This window comes from Bactrocera dorsalis, chromosome 3 (assembly GCF_023373825.1).
Source record: "Bactrocera dorsalis isolate Fly_Bdor chromosome 3, ASM2337382v1, whole genome shotgun sequence".
In the NCBI taxonomy this organism is placed as follows: Eukaryota; Metazoa; Arthropoda; class Insecta; order Diptera; family Tephritidae; genus Bactrocera; species Bactrocera dorsalis.
Window position 1 is genome coordinate 51,167,313 of NC_064305.1, and position 20,597 is coordinate 51,187,909.

Consider the following 20,597-nt stretch of genomic DNA (forward strand, 5'->3'; position numbering starts at 1 on the left):
GGGTAAAAAAGTTTTATTTATCGAAAGAACGAATATTGATACGTTACGAATTTACTCTTGCTAGTTTACTTTGTTAGGTTCGTATCTCTGGATTGACAAATAAAATCAACACTGTTTAATTTAATTCAACAACTCTTTATTTCACAACTCGTCTACACTATAGCAGTTTACTCTTAGCACTGATTGATTACGTTGGCGCTGCCACGGCTTATATAGCCACGCACTTCTCGCTGATGCCGACGTGTCCTTCTAGAATATCGCGTCTGGAAATTACCAGAACATACGGCTATACGGCGCCAGACGCAAGCAGACAGTCGCGGCGCCAGACTCAGCAATTGTTTAACTAGACAAGCAGACAGTGCGGCGCCAGATGTCTATCGTTTCGACAAGCAGACAGCCGTGGCGCCAGATGTCTACAACAAGACAAATGCTATTCCATATACCTACAGCTATTGTTCATAATCAGGGATGCATATAGTAATACAAATACAACTTAATACTACTTTTTTGTAACACTGCCCTCCACTAAAGCCTAATCGTCCCGATTAGGCACAAATCCTCTTGAACCAAATGGGGCGAGCCTCTCCAAATGTACTACTTTCATTTTACATCGTGCTTTCCCATTTCTTTGTATGCGGTATACCACGTCATTAAGTCGTTTCATCACCATATAGGGTCCTTCCCAGGCTGTCTGCAATTTCGGGGACAAGCCTTTCTTTCGAAGTGGATTGTACAACAGGACCAGATCACCTTCTTCAAAACCTTTTGAATTTGCCGCTTGATCGAACCGGTCCTTCATCTTATTGCTCATCAGATGCGTATGCTGTCTTACCATTAGATGTAATTCATTCATTTCTTCCTTTAAGGCAGAACAATAATCTCCATCATTTCTTACAGCTGTAGGATTCGTACCAAACTTAAGATCAGCAGGGAGTCGCAGATCAGATCCGAAAATAATCTTTGCTGGCGTGTAACCAGTTGTCTCGTGCTTCGCTGAACGATACGCCAACAGGAACATCTGGATGCACTTGTCCCAATTCCGTTGGTCTTTATCAACGATTTTCCGCAGATGTTCTTCGAGCGTTCGGTTGAATCTCTCTACCATCCCATCTGATTGTGGGTGTAACGCTGTTGTCCGTGTCTTGTGGATGCCCAATAATGTACAGACTTCTTGGAAAATGGAAGATTCGAAATTCCTGCCTTGATCTGAGTGTAATTCTACGGGCACTCCGAACCTTGTTATCCAATTTTCTACAAACGCTTCGGCTACTGTCTTCGCTTCCTGGTTTGGTAAGGCATATACTTCTGGCCATTTACTGAAATAGTCCATGACAACCAGTAGATATTTGTTTCCGGCCGTACTGGTTGGGAACGGACCTGCAACATCCATTGCGACTCGTTCAAATGGTGATCCCACGTTGTACTGTTGTAGCCTACCGCGACTTTTGGCTTTAGGACCTTTAGCTGCCATGCACTCTACGCAATTACTTATCCATTCTGCTATGGAATCTCGACAACCGATCCAGTAGAACCGTTGTTTAATCTTCTCTATAGTTTTTGTAATTCCAAGGTGCCCTCCACTAGGTCCATTGTGATATTCTTTCAACACTTTCGGGATCATGGACTTCGGTACTATGATCAGCAGACGAGACCGTTTGCCATCTTCACTTTCCCAGGTACGATGAAGGTATCCATTAACGAGGTTTATGCTGTTCCATTGGGCCCAATATGCTTTTGCCGTTGGACTCTCGTTACTTATTTGTTCCTTTGGTGGTCGTACCCCATTTTCTTTGGCTATTATCAGCTTTGCAAGATCAGGGTCCTCCAGCTGATTGATTCTGATGCGGTGAGGAGTCCAATCATCTTCAGGTTCTATATTCAGTAATCGCACGTCGATTATACCTTCTTTTCCCTCTGATTTGGAGCAATGTTTACATTCCGGTGGACAAGGGCGACGCGATAATGCATCCGCATTTTTGTGGTGAATCCTCTTTCGGTGTTCTGTTGGTTGGTTCCGTTTTGATGGGTTTACCTTTATATTGCAATTTCGGGCAAAGTGACCCGCTTTTCCACAGTTGAAACATCTGCCTGTTGTATTTACTCGCTGTGCAGCAATTGTCTTCAGAGTCTTCAATATTTCTTCCATCAGCGCCGGTTGTTCCATTTCAACCCTTTGTACTTTGTGTGCTGGTTTACTTAGTAGCGAAGCTGTTTCCTGTGTGAGGGCGTGCGAAACCGTTTCAGCAAACGTTCTTTTTGGCAATGCATATGTGGCGCGTTTGGTGTCCACATCACGAATTCCATTTATGAAACATTGAATTTTTACCCTCTCAATGTAATCCACAGGTGCATCTGCATTTGCCAAATGAGCCAGTCGTTCTATTTCAGTTGCGAACTCTTGCAATGACTCGTTCATCTTCTGACCCCTATTTTGCAGTTCGATCTGGTATATTTGTTTCCGGTGCTCACTACCATAACGTCTTTCTATCGCACTCATCAATGCCTCATAGTTGTCCCGTTCACAGTCTGGAATAGTCTGAAGGATTTCTGCCGCAGGTCCTTTCAATGATACAAACAAGGACGCCACTTTGTCCGCTGTATTCCAGTTATTGGCCATCGCTGTCTTTTCAAACTGAAGTTTGAAAATTTGAAATGGAATACTTCCATCGAATGTGGGTGCCTTCAATCTTTGATTATTTGTTGATGGTGCAGGGCCATGTAGTTGCAGTTCTCGCACACGATTACTTAATTGCAGAACTTCTGATTTTAAATTTTCTTCGCCATTTTTTTAAAGTGCTTAATTCGTCTTGAAATTTTGAAAATTTCTCTTGCACTTGTTTTTGTAGTTGTGTAGCATTTTCCGTAATCTGTTGTGTAAGGCGAGACTCTAACTGTGATGTATTTTCCGCTATTTGCGTCATTTGCTGTGCCAGACGATTTTCTGTTTGCACAACATTTTCTGTTATTAGAGATATATTTTCAGCTATTATTTGCTTAATAGCCACTAACAGCATGTTCGTGTCTGCACTTGATGATGTTCGTTGTTCTTCTACTTTTTCTTCTACCTTTGTAGAAGTTTCTGGCCCATTAAATTCGAACTCGTCCACATTAATTCCATCCGCTTCCATTGCTTCACGTAATCGTGCCTGCAGATCCGCCTTTTGCCCGCTTATCGGCAAATTACGCTCCTCCAGTTCTTTTTTTAATTGCTGAATTCTCAATTCTCCGAATTTAACCATCTTGAATTTGGATTATTTGACAATCCCACTTCTGACACCAATTGTTACGAATTTACTCTTGCTAGTTTACTTTGTTAGGTTCGTATCTCTGGATTGACAAATAAAATCAACACTGTTTAATTTAATTCAACAACTCTTTATTTCACAACTCGTCTACACTATAGCAGTTTACTCTTAGCACTGATTGATTACGTTGGCGCTGCCACGGCTTATATAGCCACGCACTTCTCGCTGATGCCGACGTGTCCTTCTAGAATATCGCGTCTGGAAATTACCAGAACATACGGCTATACGGCGCCAGACGCAAGCAGACAGTCGCGGCGCCAGACTCAGCAATTGTTTAACTAGACAAACAGACAGTGCGGCGCCAGATGTCTATCGTTTCGACAAGCAGACAGCCGTGGCGCCAGATGTCTACAACAAGACAAATGCTATTCCATATACCTACAGCTATTGTTCATAATCAGGGATGCATATAGTAATACAAATACAACTTAATACTACTTTTTTTTTAACAATACGTTAACCAGAACTTAACTGACAATTGGCTGCTAACTAGACATTGAGAAAACAGTCCTAAAACACGTTTCTTTTCTAAAGTGTGGTGCGGTTATAATATAAGATGATCGTATGTATACTGGGTTAAACATTTTTAAATGCGACTTGTCAGCACTTTTAGTTAGATATTTCAGTTTGTTGCGCTTGTATTTTCTTGTGCGTTGTTTGTTACTATTATTATTTTTTTTTTTTGTAATATAGGTGAATTAATTTTATATATGTAATCTGTTTTTATAAACTTAATAAAAACAAAAAATTTTATTATTTCGTATGCTAAGACGAAGTATAAATAAAAAAGGAAATAGTATATAATGAGCGAGCTTCAACCGGTTTGGAAGAAAGCCGAAGGTGCAGTTAAATACTACAAAGATTCTGGTATACTATTAATTTTTTGTTATACAAATTTATATTTTCGTACTTCAGAGAATATCTTTTTTTATTAGATAATGAGAAACATCGTGTTGCCGCAAGCCCAAGGCAAATAAAAACACAAATTGCTAAAATTTCTTATACGAGCATCATGAAAACTCCCACAAAGAAGAACAAAGCAAAGCAGTCTCCTCCAAAAGATGATTCAACAGAAACTGAATCAGAAAACGTAATTGAACCAGCAGAACTTGAAACAAGAAAAATATGTTCAAATGATAATACAAACAATGAGTTTGTTAAAATGAAAAAGGAACGTGATCAAGAAATTAAAAATCTGAACACATATTTAACTGAAATTATTAATAATAATCCTACAGATAAAACAAAATTAACTGAAAACGGTAAAGCAGAAGATGAGGTGGAAAATAACGTCAGAAAATACGATCAAATTGTTCGCAGATGTAACACAGAAGTTGATTTTAGACCTGTGGCGCAATCCGAACGACGTTTAAAATCGAGAGTAGTATCTATAATTAGATCAAAGTCCAGTCATCCACCGGACACTAAATCGCATGAACTTCTACCTTCAGTTGCACAAAATGTTAAAAGGAAATCTTACAACGTTGAAGAAGCTCGAAAGTTTTTAAAAGATCAAAAGCGAAGGAGACGCTTTCAACAAGCTACCTCTGCTCTGAAAGTAAAAGGCGAAAAAACTGCTATAGAAAAGGAAGAAATAAAAAAGAGACTTGAAGAGCTTCGTAAAAATTCCCGAGCTATAATTACAAAAAATGTTAATAAGAAAAAAAACTCCCCCATTGCACTAGATGACAGAAAAAAAAAAGAAATTAAGGTTGATCCTGACTTATTTAAGAATATTAATGTAAAGGAAAATAATAATGGAGAAGCATTTAAAGATTTAAAAACAGAACCCGTAATAGAAAAAAGTGAAGTTGGAATATCAGATATTTGTCCTACGACTCCTAATGATAATGTAATAAAAAATGTGGGTATAATTATTTACAATAATTTTTATTACGTTTGATGGAAATAATTTTTTTGTTACAGACTGAAGTTAAAAGTATATGTAATAGTAACCTTAAATCGATAATTCCCGACCCAATTAAAGAATTAGGCATACTTTTCCCAGAAAAGCGAATTGGATTATTGCGCAAGCCAGAAACAAAAGATCATTCTTTTAGTGCTATAAGAGAATATAATTTTGATAAGGAAAATATTGCTTTAGAAATGTTGAACCCAAAATTTGTCCAATCAGTACCATTGGTTCCAAAAACAACGAGTAATGACAAAGGGAATACAAAAGACCGAGAAGAAATACGAGAGGAAGTTACATATCGAAAGCCTACATGTGATTTATTACATTATTTGCACGCGGATGAACTTAAAAACCCCGATCTATCGAAAGTTTATAAGGTTGATTCCATCAGAAAAAGTTGCGACGAAAGCAATTCAAAATGCGAAGGTAATACTAATAATATTACTGTAAATAATCTTCCGTATTGGTTAAAGCCAAGTGCGGTACAGATTTATCCATACAATTTCATAATGGCCGTAAGACGAAAACTTGAAGCTCTTGCAGATGTAAGGCAATCTACTAACCAAATCCATATAAAATCTCAAAAAACAGCTAATTCTCAAATTGCGGATAAAACATCTTTATCAAGAAATTATAGCCTTAATCAATCACTTAAACAAAAAACCGACGCAACAGAAAGTAAATATTCGGAGGGATCACTGAAAACTATTAAAACAGACACAGATCGGATATATACAAATTGTAACAATTCTAATATACATCCTACACAATCTCAATCGGAAATCAACTCAAACCTAAGTTCAATATCAGTGCAATTACTTCAATCTTCAAATAATGAATTGAGAACATCGTCAAATAAAACAAATAGTATTCCACTAACTAATGCGAAATCGAAAGGCTTTGCACTGACATCAGAAGATGACACTACCATTTCCAGTTCAATATTTAATAGCCCAGAACGAATTATTCGCCAAAGAAATGACACTAGCAGAGGCAAATGTGAAGAACTGCATAGAGCTATTAGTCCCCTCTCCTTAGAACGTGTGGAAAATTTGACCATAATGTCAAGCAAAAAATTGAAAACAGCTATTGCAGCGAAGCATGTGAACCCCAACAGGGGTGATGCACAAACCTCTAAAATGGAACACAATTTGTCCCATAACCAGAGCACATCAAGAGAAATTGATTTCAATCAACTTCTAAACGACTTCAACCGTAGTTTATCACAGGTTATTGAAGTTAATGATCGCCTTAAAACAACTATTAATAAATCTCATGAAATTTGTGGGACAACACATACCGAAAACAACAATATAAGAGAACCTGATGACTATACCACAGATTTTGAGAAATGCTCTAGCCATCGAACAAATAATTCTTCAGATGTTCAAAATGAAATCGATTTGCAGAAGGCTCACATCGAAAGTTATTCTGAAAATGAAATCTGTGGGCTTAAGTATGGAGATAACCAAACCTGCAAGGAAGCAAAAAATACCATAAAATTCTCCCATGAATCGCAGCAAGAATGTGATGAACAATTAAACAAAATAATAAAATCAAAAATGAACTGCATAAGCTCGCAAAAATATGGATTAAGTAAAGTTTGCTATGAGTCATCTGAAATATATTCAGTAAATGGAAAACATAAAACGTTAGAAATACAAAATCAAGAAAATTCTAAACGCGCAGAACATTTAACTGAAACTCTAATTTCCACAAATATTTCCGATGAAAATGGATGCGACAGCACATCTAGTATACAAGAAAATATTAGGAGCAAGACTGAAAACGAAAATAAACAAAAAGTGGAGACCCCACAAAAGTCTAAGTTTTCAGAAAGAAAAAAAACGTTTACTTCCATAAACCATGAAGATAGTCCGTATCAACAAAATTTTTTGTCTGAAAATATTACGGCAAGCCATAAAATTTTAGAAATGTTCGATTACTCCAATCTAGAAATTTCCTTGGGTTCTGTAAAGACCGACAGTTTATCGGACTCTACTTGTAGCTACTCAAATGTTGGCATGGTAAGCATTGTTCTCCATTGTAGTAATGAAGGCTCTATTTAATTTTTTTTTAGTATGAGAAGTTAATAAGAAATGAAACAACCAAATCAGAGCATTTGACCGCTTTATTAAAAATGAGGGAAAAGGCTTTGTTTGATCGCACAAAGGGACAAATTGCTTGGTTAGAAGTCCAAAAAGAGCGTTGCAAATCAAAGGGTTTACTTTTTCAAATTGCGGCCATTAAAAAGAAGCAACGTGGAATTTTGCTAAAAATGGAGAAGGAGCGTGAAGAAATCAAGAGGTAAAAATTAACATTTAATAAATTGTACATGTCATAGCAAAAATGAGATTATTCTGCATGGATACAAGTTTTTTTTTTATTTTTTATTTTCATTTTGTGTTGGATACAATCTTTACAATTTATGTACAATTCTTATTTATATGTAAAGCTAAGCACGAAAGACTAAACTCACTTTATTTAAAATAAATCGTTCTGGAAAACATGGTAAATTGAAAAAATACTACACAACATTATTTGTTCGTTTTTTTTGTTGTGGAACGCGTTTTACCTTTTTTAAATTGGGTAATTGCGAGTTTCCCCCTTTCCATACTAGACATGCATATTCAACACAAACACACTATTACACTCGCTTATATACAAAAATATATATATACATATACATATATCTTTTTCTGTATCTATAGATATAGATGTATTTTTGTTTAAAGTTTCATATGAATTTCTGCATGTATCTATATTTATGCTCACAGGGTGGTGCACATTCAGCACCAATACAAGAAATCTTCCAAATCCATTCATAAATTATTTATCGAAAAGGGGCATTCATATTTACATATCTTCTAAATTTGCGAAAGAATTCTCTTAATATATTTGTATTCGGCCGACGTTTCGTTTCTGGTTATCCAAATCATTTGTATTGCTCCCGCAAAGACGCTAAACATGGAAAGTGCTGTCGTGAGTTACGCGAGAGGTTCGAAGTTGTTTAGTATTGTGCTTGCTTCCCGGTGACTGGAACAATAACAAAACGTGTGTAGTAGCACTGACGAGGGCCGTCTCGTTGCCTTTTTTGTTTTTATAAAATACCTATACACTCTGAAATAATCCGAATATTTTAGTGTGTGTCTGAATTTGAAGATATTTTCTATAGAAAAGTTTAAATGTATACATATATGACCGTTCTTCAAAAAGCATAGTGAAGTTTTTACTGTGAGAGAATATGCTTTAAATTGTTCGTTATTTTCTGAGAAATATTTAGTAACATTGATTCTCGCAATAGCCTGAATTCTACATAAATTCAACTGGTTTTAGGACTAATTATATTTATAAATAAGTATGTAGGTAGGTGTATGTGTTATAATTTGTATAAAACGATTTCATATTCATAAATTAAAAATTCAAAGCAATAAAGTGTTGAAATGAATAAAATGTTTTGTTCGTTTGCTCTAGATGTTTTGCTTTTTGTGTAAACAGTTTGCATATGTGTTCCTCATTCACACATGTATGTATGCTTGTACGTATGTATGTACATAAGTATATAAACAAGTGACGATATTGGAATTTAAATTATCATTGATACATTGATACGGCGTGCTACTAATACATACATATATACACATGCATGCATCTAATTGGCGTCATGAATACCGCGCAAGTTTTGAATCGCTTCTCCGACCTCCCAACAACCTCCCCTTTGTATAAAATAAACAAAGGCAAAATTATATAGATATTTTAGTGATATCTTATATTGAACGTTGACTACTAATGCCGTGTGCTAAATGGAAAAAATATGAAAAATCTGGCAGATAAAAGTGAAATGTTTACGTTTTTCTTGGTGACATGTTATAACATACGTTAATAATTCATTACTATTAATTTGTTTATGTTGTTATTTATTTAATTCAATACAAAAATAAATACAGAATTAAATGAAAAATGTATAGTTGATTAACAGATTTTAATGTAAATTTATTTATGTAACATACATATGTAAGTATTTAGTAGCGACTTAGTGTAGCCTAGCACGTTGCCTAAATTTCTCAATAAATAACAAATCTTCAAAGCAAAAACTTTTTTCTAGTTTAGTTAATTTTGTCATTAGCTTTTCTTTTAATTCATTTTACGAATACATTTTTTAATTTAAATAACTCGGCAAACATTCAAACGATGTGATTGCATTTGTTTTTAACTTGAACTGGAAAAATTTCTTTCCCATTTACCACAGCAAAGTGTAAAATTTGTTTACACCATATGAAATTTATTCACGCCAACTCAACACAGGAAATAATGTTGCATAGATAAATAAATATGTACATACCAAACATATATAAATACATTTTTAATAAAATCCTCGTCATTATTCAAAATTTTTAGAATATATTGTATGAACATTTCACAGCCCACATACATATTTAGTAACTCAATCAACAATTTATAACCGAACATTCTAGAACAATACATCGCATGTATGTATAATGTGAATAAAACTCTAGAATTAAAATAGAAATAAGGCACGATCCGCATTGAAATAGCAGACGAACAGTTTAAGGGCGAACTCCCTTAAGTTAACACTCCTGGTTCCTGTGTCGTTACCTGACCGCTCTTTCGTTCTGCGGTTTAGGTGGTCGGAGGCGCCCCTTCGATACACATCACTTCCCCTCTTCCTTTTATTTTTGTGAGCACTCCCCGTACAAGCCCGTTCCGACTTCATCCAATTCGAACAGCTGAAACTACTTTGATGGGTTTTGGTGGTGTTCGCTTCAACCGCAGCAATCGCAGTCGATGTCGCTGAGAGCCACTACATAAGGGCATAACGTCGTCATCGTCGGGCATACTATTCAAAAGAGGCAATCGCTCTTGGAAAACATTTTTTTTAAATGATCGAAGTGGGATAATAAATACGATTTTCAAACCACTGCACCATAATGGCTAATTGGCATTCGTTAATTGGGAGATTAAACTGCAAAAGTATTCATCCCTAATGTTTATTAAGTTTTCGTCTTTATTCATCAATTAGATTGTTAATGATTCCCATCAAGAGGAAATTGTCTGAAACTCCGCAGCTATAACTGCGAATTTATTATTACTACTCTTGTACTTGAACAGTAATGAAATCATTTAACACTAGTTTGGTACCTCGGTGAGAATTTATTTGTATTACGCTACTTAATTTTTAATTCGAATTCATATTACTATAGTTCAATTGAATTTGCACGTCAATTTGAACAATAAATGAACATACATATGTATCTTCAATTTAAAATTTGGCCACTGGTAAAATTTTTTTAAGTTTAATTTGATTAAAGACATGCAATATTCAAATCTTCGCGCTGTCAACGTCAGAATATGTGTGTACTAAGAAAACATTAAAAGTATATTGTAAGTTCTAGTAAGCAAGCGTGTACTTGATTGTAGCCAATCTGAAATATTTTCTTATCAGGCTTTGTGATTCTCTTTAATATGAAGATAAAATTCCATTCCAAAACATGTCATAGGGAATTCATATGTACATGTATATGTTTGTACAAATATTAGGGATGCGCTATTTTTCTCTTTTAATCGTTATATTGCACATATACCTTTGTTGTTCAGCATATATTCGTTCATTTTGTCCCAATATAAACACATGTATATATTTACAATTCTAATCAACTCGTTTTGATTTATCAATAGGTATATTCTATTTCAAAGCGACAAAATTAAATGTTAATATTCATGTAAATTAATGGAAGTTAAAATTAGAACACCCCTAAAGATGCTTAGGCCTAGATATAAAGTAATTTATCACCTACATATGTATAATATAGGATTTTTTATATAATATTTTGCTTTAGGTTACTACAATCTACTACATCAACAAGCTCAACGGAGTCAACATCGAACCGTGAAAATAAATCCATCACTCCCCCGTCAAGAAAACCCATTAAGAGTGTGGTTCCTGAGAAAACCAACACAAAGATTTACCAAAGAATTTCCCGATCCGATTGTGATGAGGAAAAGTCGCCCACTTTACAGTCTACTTTAGTGAGAAACATTGACAACAAACCATCAGATTTATGGCAGCAGAATATTAAAGTAAAAGTGGATCGTTCGGAACCGGTAGTTCGGGCTAATTATACCCTTGAAACGTCCCGTTCTCTTGAGGAACTTTTGAAGAAACGCGAATTAGATTTACAACGTCGTCGAGAGCATGTTGAGCAATTGATGCAGTGGCATCGCCGACTCGATCAAGAAGAAGCTGAGGTTCTACAAATGGAGAACAAACTACTTAGATATAACACTCATAAAAGTGAATCTAAAAATCTTGCCGCTGACAAAACAAAAGTACCGCCTCAAGATCACGCTGTCACAGTCCCTCTTACTAATTATAATTCACACGTAAGAGTTCAACGACGCTTAAAGGAAATCAACAACAGTTTAAAGGAATTAAATAGCATATCAAGTACGCATACTACGGCAGGAAGTAACGAAGGAAGTGGAGAAGAAATTGTAGTCGATGCGATTGATTGCGTCCGTACAACTGGTGCTAAGTTAAACAAATTATGGCGTCGACTAACCTCACAGCAATTTGAAAAATATGAGCCTGACAAACGCTATGAACTTTCAAAAACAGATTTAGAACATCTATACGAGGCGGCTAAGGTAGCAGTTCTTAAAGACTTTTCACAAAATGAAAGCAGCTTAGCAGCTGATCTTCTAGAAAATAGTATTTTTTCTTGCGACCAAAATATATTACCAACTCAACAATCGTTACAACAGCAAAACCAACTAAAGTCAGTTTTGGTGCCGTCACTGAAATTGTGTACCAGCTCCGAATCTTCTGATAAAGAAGGAGAATCGTGTGGGGATACATCCGTCAATTCTTTACAACGCGATAATTACAGTCCTAGCATTGTTGCAGAAAAATTTCAACACATTTCTGCGTGCAGTTCGGGTTCTGGCACCATTAGCTCTGTTGTTACACAATCGTCGTCTGAAATTAATATATTATTAACAAAAATTACGTCAAGCATGAGAAACACAATTTCAAATGTTGGCTTAGTTAGAAGCCTGTCCGACGGTGTATTGTATTCTAAAGATCGTTTACTCCAAGTCGGCAAACAAGAATCAGTAAACATATATAAAGAACAATGTGCAGAGTTGAATGGAAAAAACTCATCGGCTTTAACTGAAAGCCCTTCAAAACAAGTTTTAGAAAGCCATCAAACACATGAAAATAATAACTGTGGTACGGAGCTTGTATTTACACCAGCAGCACTGAATTATAAAAATGTTTACATGGAAGAAAAAATGGGAGTTCAGAACAATATCCTCAATATTAGCAACAACAAAGCAGCTAATGACGATTTAAATGTTTATTCGAAGCAACAAGATGTTCTTAGCAGCTTTCACCATAATTCGGTATGTGTTAGCCCTAAAACAACAACGACGAAATATCAAAATCCAAATTATAACAATAACAGCAATAGTTCATGTGCAAATTTAGACTCAACTCAAAATGATAACGATAATAGCTGCAGCACATATTCAGATTTAGACTCAATTAAAAGCCAACCTTTAAGCGACGAAGATTCGTTTAATTCGAAAACATTTATAAGTCAGCCAAAAATGTTTGAATCTGAAGAAGCTACTAATGCAAATTGTGTTTCCAAGTCATATGATGATGATTTTGAAAGCAGTGGCGAATTAACACAAATAGATGATTTATCATTGCCTCATTTTGAAAGTATAGTTGATGTGTCCTTTTCTGGAGATAATGGTAACAGCTCGGGAGTTGAAAACGTGGATTTAAATCATGGAGAAAAAGATATTAAGGAGGTTTTATCTAACGTTTCGGAAAAACCCAGAAATTCGCAATCCCAGCAATCTAATTCAGAAATCATAATAGGCCCTCCACCTTCCCAAACGCCTGCAGATAACGTACGCTTACCAGCACTGGACGGCAACAACGGGTCCTCAGCATCAAGCGCAATACAACTTATGCCTGACATTATAAATGAACTGGAAATACGCCGTTGTCAGCAAATACTAATAGAACCCGAGGTATATACAATAATTTGATATTTTATTAATGCATACTACTAAAACTAATTAAAATGTAATAAATTCGCAGAAAGTAAAACAATTTGATAATGTTTCAACTGTTTTACCGTACATGTATGTCCGCGAAATTCCCAATAAGCCACCACCGCCTTATGTACCTCCTGCTCACGGAAGTCCAATGACAACTATATTTCCATCAGAGGAAAGAATTAGAGAAATAAGCTACCGACGAACACATGAATTGTACTGTGAACTCCTTAAGACTGGTGGGTATTTGTTTAAGCGTCTTAGTATTGAAATATTTATGCGAAAATATTATCTTTCTTTAGATTATATTACTAAAACTGGTGAAAAATTGCCGACAGTAATGGATGAAAAAATAACAAATATTTACGAGCGCATTATACTAGATATTTGTCGTGAATATCTTGACGAGCATAGTGAGGTTTTAACACAAGGAGATCCTGATAATTTCCATACTCAACTGGCTTTCTTTAATCCTCCAAATCGGTTACACTGTATCCAAGAGTCCATATACAAAGAAGTTCGCCGATGTCTGGCTATGGACAAAACATTGAAACGACGTACACCAATATATTCAGTGTATGGTCAAAGAGCAAATCGTGATCACATTGGTAAAATTATAATCCAAGAAATGTATGACGAAGATGATAAATGGTGTAACTTTCATCGGGAAGAAAATGAAGTGGTCGATTTAATTATTTCCGAGATGGTTGGGAAATGTCTAAATACCATAGCAAAGGAAGTTCTAATTGAGGAAAATGGAACCGTTGATATCACATGTAGAGTCAAAGAAGTTGCATGTGAGGGAGATGCAAAAATATGTTCTCATGAAACAGAGTCAAAACAACATAATAACAGTGTAGACCTCATAATAAATGATGCACAATAAATAATTTTTTCATGAAGTACCATAATTGATACGGGTTTCGACATATTTTTAGAAATGCATTGTTGAATACAAGCTAAAACCCCTATTACAGTTTGAATTTCAGTTGAATTGATGTTAGAACAATTTAAGATATATGTAGATCAACCAAACTCTGTTTTTGGTATTACGAAATTTATACGACTATTTTCAGTAAATATTTGAAAGATAAATAAGCAGCTGAAATTGTTTAAACCTAAAATTAAAACAATTCAATTTAGTAAATATCGTAAATGGTGAATAAATATTGATTCGTTTTGATTTATATTATAATGAAGAAAATTCTCAACGGCATGGACAAATAAATGTCATTCATTTAATGTTTGTGCATTTTCTTGTTGACGATAGTTATCAACAATGCAGTGGAAATGATTTGAACGTTGGTACACTGTTACGCTAACAATTTAACTTTACCAAAAAGTGCATTTTTAGGATTAAGGGTTGTATTCTTATGTTAGCAACATTTCTCTTATTCTTAATTTTTTTACTACTGCCAAATTGTGGCTAGCCCCGTCCAGTTTCGATATTTTTCTCTACGAGCTCTACAAGTTTTTTAATTGGTTGAAATTATACATACATACATATATGTATATATCGTCACCTGAAATGCAAAATAACGTATCATGAAAAAAATCGAAATTGAGTGTCTTATTGATTACGCTTCACTACTTCAAATTATATACATAATATTACATATGTTCAACATTTTCTGGTTCTGCGGTCATATATAAACCAGGGGTCGAATCGTTACATACGTGAACGTATCACTCGTCACGTAAAAGTCTGTATTTCGTATTATGACATACGTGATCGTAACGCTTCTATCGTAATACTATGTTCAGACCGACACTTAATCACACGATTTCGGCTGTTGAATAGATTATCCCACTAATCTTAAAAAATTATCAAGATTTCGCCATACAAAAATGACAGTTCCAAATCACTTCATTGAATTGATTTGAAACAGATCCACGCAAAATCTCTCTGTGCCACTCTGATTTTGCGCCATCTATTTGTCAACATTGGAAATCTGTTACATTATCACAGCTGATTTAGACACTACAAAGGGGAAAAAATGTAAACAAACAAATTTTTTTAAAGCAATGAATCTAATTTCACCTGAAAATCGACTTAACAAATGAAAAAATGCATCCACTATTTCTATTATATGGAAAATATTTGAAAAAAGACGGCTTTTATTACAAAATACTATATGACAATGTTTTCTTTTGATAAATATTAAGCGATGTGACTTCATGAATGACAATAATAGCTGTTTTTTGATCTTTCTAACAGCAGTGAGAACACTGTTGGGTTATGAAATGATTAAATGTAATCTAATCTTTGAAATTTTCGGTCTGAACATAATATAATCTGGCATGATGACACGTGAACGAGTATATAAACGTATCCGTTCGTTCGAATGGTCGTTCGAACGCAAATTACCAATCGTAATATACAAATTTATGGAAGTGTGAGCAAAATTTTTTTAAATTTCAAGTTTTTTATAATTTTTAGGAATAAGGAACATAAACAAGAAACCAATGAATGGAATATCTCATTAAAAATTAATAAAAAATTATTTATGTGATCAAATTTTTGTATTTTAGTTGCCAATAAAAATAAAATTATTTGCAAAAATAAGGATATATACATTTTTGAATTAAAATTATTTATTTGGTCGATTGCGGTGAAGCGGTTCGCTACCCCGTTGTCCATTTCTTGTGTGTGATAAGAATCGCAATTTTTGAGGGTCGTAACTAATTGTAAATTTTATGCAGATGTATGTAATGCCTCACAAATGTTATCAAATCTTCCACTTTTGTGAGGTAATACCTTCCTCTCTTGTCAAATCTTCAAATACTCCACCGTATTTTTAAGATTTCAATGCTTTGTTCAACGATACATCTACAAAGAAAATTTTATTAATGAGGATGCATAATTTTTTTATACTGTTACGAATTTACTCCTTGCTAGTTTTACTTTACTGGGTTCGTATCTCTGGATTGACAAATAAAACCAAAACTGTTTAATTTAATTCAACAACTCTTTATTCACAACTCGTCTACACTATAGCAGTTTACTCTTAGCACTGATGCCGACGTGTCCTTCTAGAATATCGCGTCTGGAAATTACCAGAACATACGGCTATACGGCGCCAGACCCAAGCAGACAGTCGCGGCGCCAGACTCAGCAATTGTTTACCTAGACAAGCAGACAGTGCGGCGCCAGATGTCTATTGTTTCGACAAGCAGACAGTCGTGGCGCCAGATGTCTACAACAAGACAAATGCTATTCCATATACCTACAGCTATTGTTCATAATCAGGGATGCATATAGTAATACAAATACAACTTAATACTACTTTTGTAACACTGCCTTCCACTAAAGCCTAATCGTCCCGATTAGGCACAAATCCTCTTGAACCAAATGGGGCGAGCCTCTCCAAATGTACTACTTTCATTTTACATCGTGCTTTTCCATTTCTTTGTATGCGGTATACCACGTCATTAAGTCGTTTCATCACCATATAGGGTCCTTCCCAGGCTGTCTGCAGTTTCGGGGACAAGCCTTTCTTTCGAAGTGGATTGTACAACAGGACCAGATCACCTTCTTCAAAACCTTTTGAATTTGCCGCTTGATCGAACCGGTCCTTCATCTTATTGCTCATCAGATGCGTATGCTGTCTTACCATTAGATGCAATTCATTCATTTCTTCCTTTAAGGCAGAACAATAATCTCCATCATTTCTTACAGCTGTAGGATTCGTTCCAAACTTAAGATCAGCAGGGAGTCGCAGATCAGATCCGAAAATAATCTTTGCTGGCGTGTAACCAGTTGTCTCGTGCTTCGCTGAACGATACGCCAGCAGGAACATCTGGATGCACTTGTCCCAATTCCGTTGTTCTTTATCAACGATTTTCCGCAGATGTTCTTCGAGCGTTCGGTTGAATCTCTCTACCATCCCATCTGATTGTGGATGTAACGCTGTTGTCCGTGTCTTGTGGATGCCCAATAATGTACAGACTTCTTGGAAAATGGAAGATTCGAAATTCCTGCCTTGATCTGAGTGTAATTCGACGGGCACACCGAACCTTGTTATCCAATTTTCTACAAACGCTTCGGCTACTGTCTTTGCTTTTTGGTTTGGTAAGGCATATACTTCTGGCCATTTACTGAAATAGTCCATGACAACCAGTAGATATTTGTTTCCGGCCGTACTGGTTGGGAACGGACCTGCAACATCCATTGCGACTCGTTCAAATGGTGATCCCACGTTGTACTGTTGTAGCCTACCGCGACTTTTGGCTTTAGGGCCTTTAGCTGCCATGCACTCTACGCAATTACTTATCCATTCTGCTATGGAATCTCGACAACCGATCCAGTAGAACCGTTGTTTAATCTTCTCTATAGTTTTTGTAATTCCAAGGTGCCCTCCACTAGGTCCATTGTGATATTCTTTCAATACTTTCGGGATCATGGACTTCGGTACTATGATCAGCAGACGAGACTGTTTGCCATCTTCGCTTTCCCAGGTACGATGAAGGTATCCATTAACGAGGTTTATGCTGTTCCATTGGGCCCAATATGCTTTTGCAGTTGGACTCTCGCTACTTATTTGTTTCTTTGGTGGTCGTACTCCATTTTCTTTGGCCATTACCAGCTTTGCAAGATCAGGGTCCTCCAGCTGATTGATTCTGATGCGGTGAGGAGTCCAATCATCTTCAGGTTCTATATTCAGTAATCGCACGTCGATTATACCTTCTTTTCCTTCTGATTTGGAGCAATGTTTACATTCCAGTGGACAAGGGCGACGTGATAATGCATCCGCATTTTTGTGGTGAATCCCCTTTCGATGTTCCGTTTCGAAGTCGTAATTCTGTAATCTTTCGATCCATCGTGCAATTTGGCCTTCCGGATTCCTAAACTGTAATAACCATTTTAATGCTGCATGATCAGTCCTCAGCAAGAATCGTTGTCCATACAAATACTTGTGGAAATGTTTTACACATTCCACCACAGCTAGTAGTTCTTTTCGCGTCACACAGTAGTTTTTCTCTGGTTTCCCGAGCACTCTGCTGTAATACCCAATTACTCTTTCTTGTCCGTCGATGAGCTGAGACAGGACACCTCCAATTCCATAAGCGCTCGCATCTGTATCCAGGATGAATTTCTTTCCAGGTATTGGATAAGCTAACATCGGTGCCGTACAAAGTAGTTCTTTCAGCTGCTCAAACGCTTTTTCTTGTTCCAACTGCCATACAAACGGGCGATTCTTCTTTGTTAAGTCATGTAAACTTCTAGCCACGTTCGCAAATCCAGGTACAAAACGGCGGTAATACGTGCATAAGCCGAGGAAGCTGCGGAGTTCATGTATGTTGGTGGGTTGAGGCCAATCTTTAACTGCTTTTATTTTTCCCTCCTCGGTGTGAATCCCCTCAGTTGACACTTTATGTCCGAGATATGTGACCTCCTTCTTCCATAATGAACACTTTTTGGGATTCAAGCGTAATCCGGCTGATGCTATTCGCTGAAAGACTTCCTCTAGATTTTTCAGATGATCATCAAAACTTTTTCCCATGATGATAATGTCATCAAGATACACCAAACATGTCTTCCAGTTGAGTCCTTTTAACACATGTTCCATCAGTCGCTCGAACGTTGCAGGCGCATTACATAACCCAAATGGCATCACAGAGAATTCCCATAACCCGTCGCCCATACTGAAAGCGGTCTTTTCACGGTCACATTCATCGATCTCGACTTGCCAATATCCACTTTGTAGATCTAATGTAGAAAACCATTTCGCTCCAGACAAGGTGTCTAATGTATCGTCGATTCTTGGTAGAGGATAACTGTCTTTCTTTGTGACATCATTCAACTTCCTATAATCTACGCAGAAACGGGTGCTACCATCTTTCTTTTTAACTAAGACGATAGGTGAGCTCCATGGACTTATTGAAGGTTCGATTACACCGTTTTTGTGCATGTCTTCAATAATTTTGTTAGCATCCTCACGTTTTGCTAGTGGAACCCTACGCGGAGCTTGTCGGATTGGTTTAGCGTCTCCGGTATTTATGCGATGTTTGACAATGCTCGTTCTTCCTGTGTTGTTTCCTTCGTTTGCAAATATGGATGCGTATTTTTCTAACAGTTTTTCTGCTTTTAATTTTTCATTTCCATGCAGTTCGTTCAGCAAATTATTTAGGAGTGTAGGACTTATCTGCTGTGGCTCAATAGTAGGCTTCTGTTGTGACTGGTTGGACGGTGTTTATAGGCATCTCCATGTTCTGGCAAAACAGCATTTGCTTGTTTAAATCCAAAGTAACCCCGTGATCAATCATGAAATCTACTCCCATTATAATTTCATCCGTGATTTCTGCTACGATGAAGGTGTGATTAACTTCCAGGGTACCAATCATCACTTCGCAAAACACTTTTCCCGCGACAGCTGCTTCCTCCCCGGTGGCCGTTCGAAGCTTGCAACCGACTAATGGTTCAACCGTTCCTCTTACCACATCCGGTCGGATAATTGAATGTGTGGCACCAGTATCCAAAGTAAGCGTTGACAGTCGTCCATTTACGATGCCGTTGATAGTAAGATTGTTGTCATGGCGACCTATTTGTGATATCGAGATGGCGGGGCAAATAGTTGTGGGAACCAGCTCACGCCCCTTTGTTCCGTTTTAGTTTAACGACTTGTGAGGTGTGGATACTTAGTAGGGAAGCTGTTTCCTGTGTGAGGGCGTGCGAAACCGTTTCAGCAAACGTTCTTTTTGGCAATGCATATGTGGCGCGTTTGGTGTCCACATCACGAATTCCATTTATGAAACATTGAATTTTTACCCTCTCAATGTAATCCACAGGTGCATCTGCATTTGCCAAATGAGCCAGTCTTTTCAAACTGAAGTTTGAAAATTTGAAATGGAATACTTCCATCGAATGTGGGTGCCTTCAATCTTGGATTATTTGTTGATGGTGCAGGGCCATGCAGTTGCAGTTCTCGCATACGATTACTCAGTTGAAGAAATTCTGATCTTAAATTTTCTTCTTCATTTTTTATTGTGCTTAATTCGTCTTCAAATTTTGAAAATTTCTCTTGCACTTGTGTATTATTTTCTGTAATCTGTTGTACCAAACGCTTTTCTAACTGCGTATTATTTTCAGTCATTTGTTGTGTAAGGCAAGACTTTAACTGCGATGTATTTTCAGCTATTTGCTGTGCCAGACGATTTTCTGTTTGCACTGCATTTTCTGCCATTTGCTTAATAGCCACTAACAACGTGTTCATGTCTACACTTGATGATGTTCGTTGTTCTTCTACTTTCTCTTCTACCTTTGTAGAAGTTTCTGGCCCAAC

The 20,597-nt window shown here is 36.4% G+C and overlaps 2 protein-coding genes across 4 annotated transcripts in view; one reads left to right on the plus strand and one right to left on the minus strand.

The window, feature by feature from the left end:
- Positions 1 to 372: 372 nt before the first annotated feature.
- The window catches only part of LOC125777683 (uncharacterized), a 235,173-nt gene continuing 214,948 nt past the window's right edge, over positions 373 to 20,597 (minus strand). For both annotated transcript variants that reach the window (XM_049452869.1, XM_049452868.1), the window contains exon 3: positions 373 to 2,032. In XM_049452869.1, coding sequence (XP_049308826.1) covers positions 533 to 2,032 — 1,500 coding nt within the window. In that variant the 3' untranslated portion in view covers positions 373 to 532. The remainder of the gene's footprint in view (positions 2,033 to 20,597) is intronic.
- On the plus strand, positions 3,879 to 14,556 carry LOC105223496 (uncharacterized). 2 transcript variants are annotated; one of them, XM_011201237.4, is made up of 7 exons: positions 3,879 to 4,172; positions 4,241 to 5,169; positions 5,232 to 7,247; positions 7,301 to 7,527; positions 11,079 to 13,287; positions 13,358 to 13,553; positions 13,617 to 14,556. In XM_011201237.4, the coding sequence occupies exons 1-7, from the start codon at positions 4,109 to 4,111 to the stop codon at positions 14,198 to 14,200; spliced, it is 6,225 nt and encodes a 2,074-aa protein (XP_011199539.2). In that variant the 5' UTR covers positions 3,879 to 4,108; the 3' UTR covers positions 14,201 to 14,556. The 2 variants fall into 2 exon arrangements, with proteins under 2 accessions (XP_011199539.2, XP_049308813.1); XM_049452856.1 differs by having other exon boundaries at positions 3,923 to 4,172; positions 4,221 to 5,169.

What these genes read in the sequence shown, in the direction of transcription:
- LOC105223496 (XM_011201237.4), top strand. Translation starts at nt 4,109, where the DNA reads ATGAGCGAGCTTCAACCGGTTTGGAAGAAAGCCGAAGGTGCAGTTAAA. An exon ending in ATGATAATGTAATAAAAAAT is followed by an intron (nt 5,170 to 5,231) that starts GTGGGTATAATT and finishes TTTTTGTTACAG; the next exon opens with ACTGAAGTTAAAAGTATATG. An exon ending in GAGCGTGAAGAAATCAAGAG is followed by an intron (nt 7,528 to 11,078) that starts GTAAAAATTAAC and finishes ATTTTGCTTTAG; the next exon opens with GTTACTACAATCTACTACAT.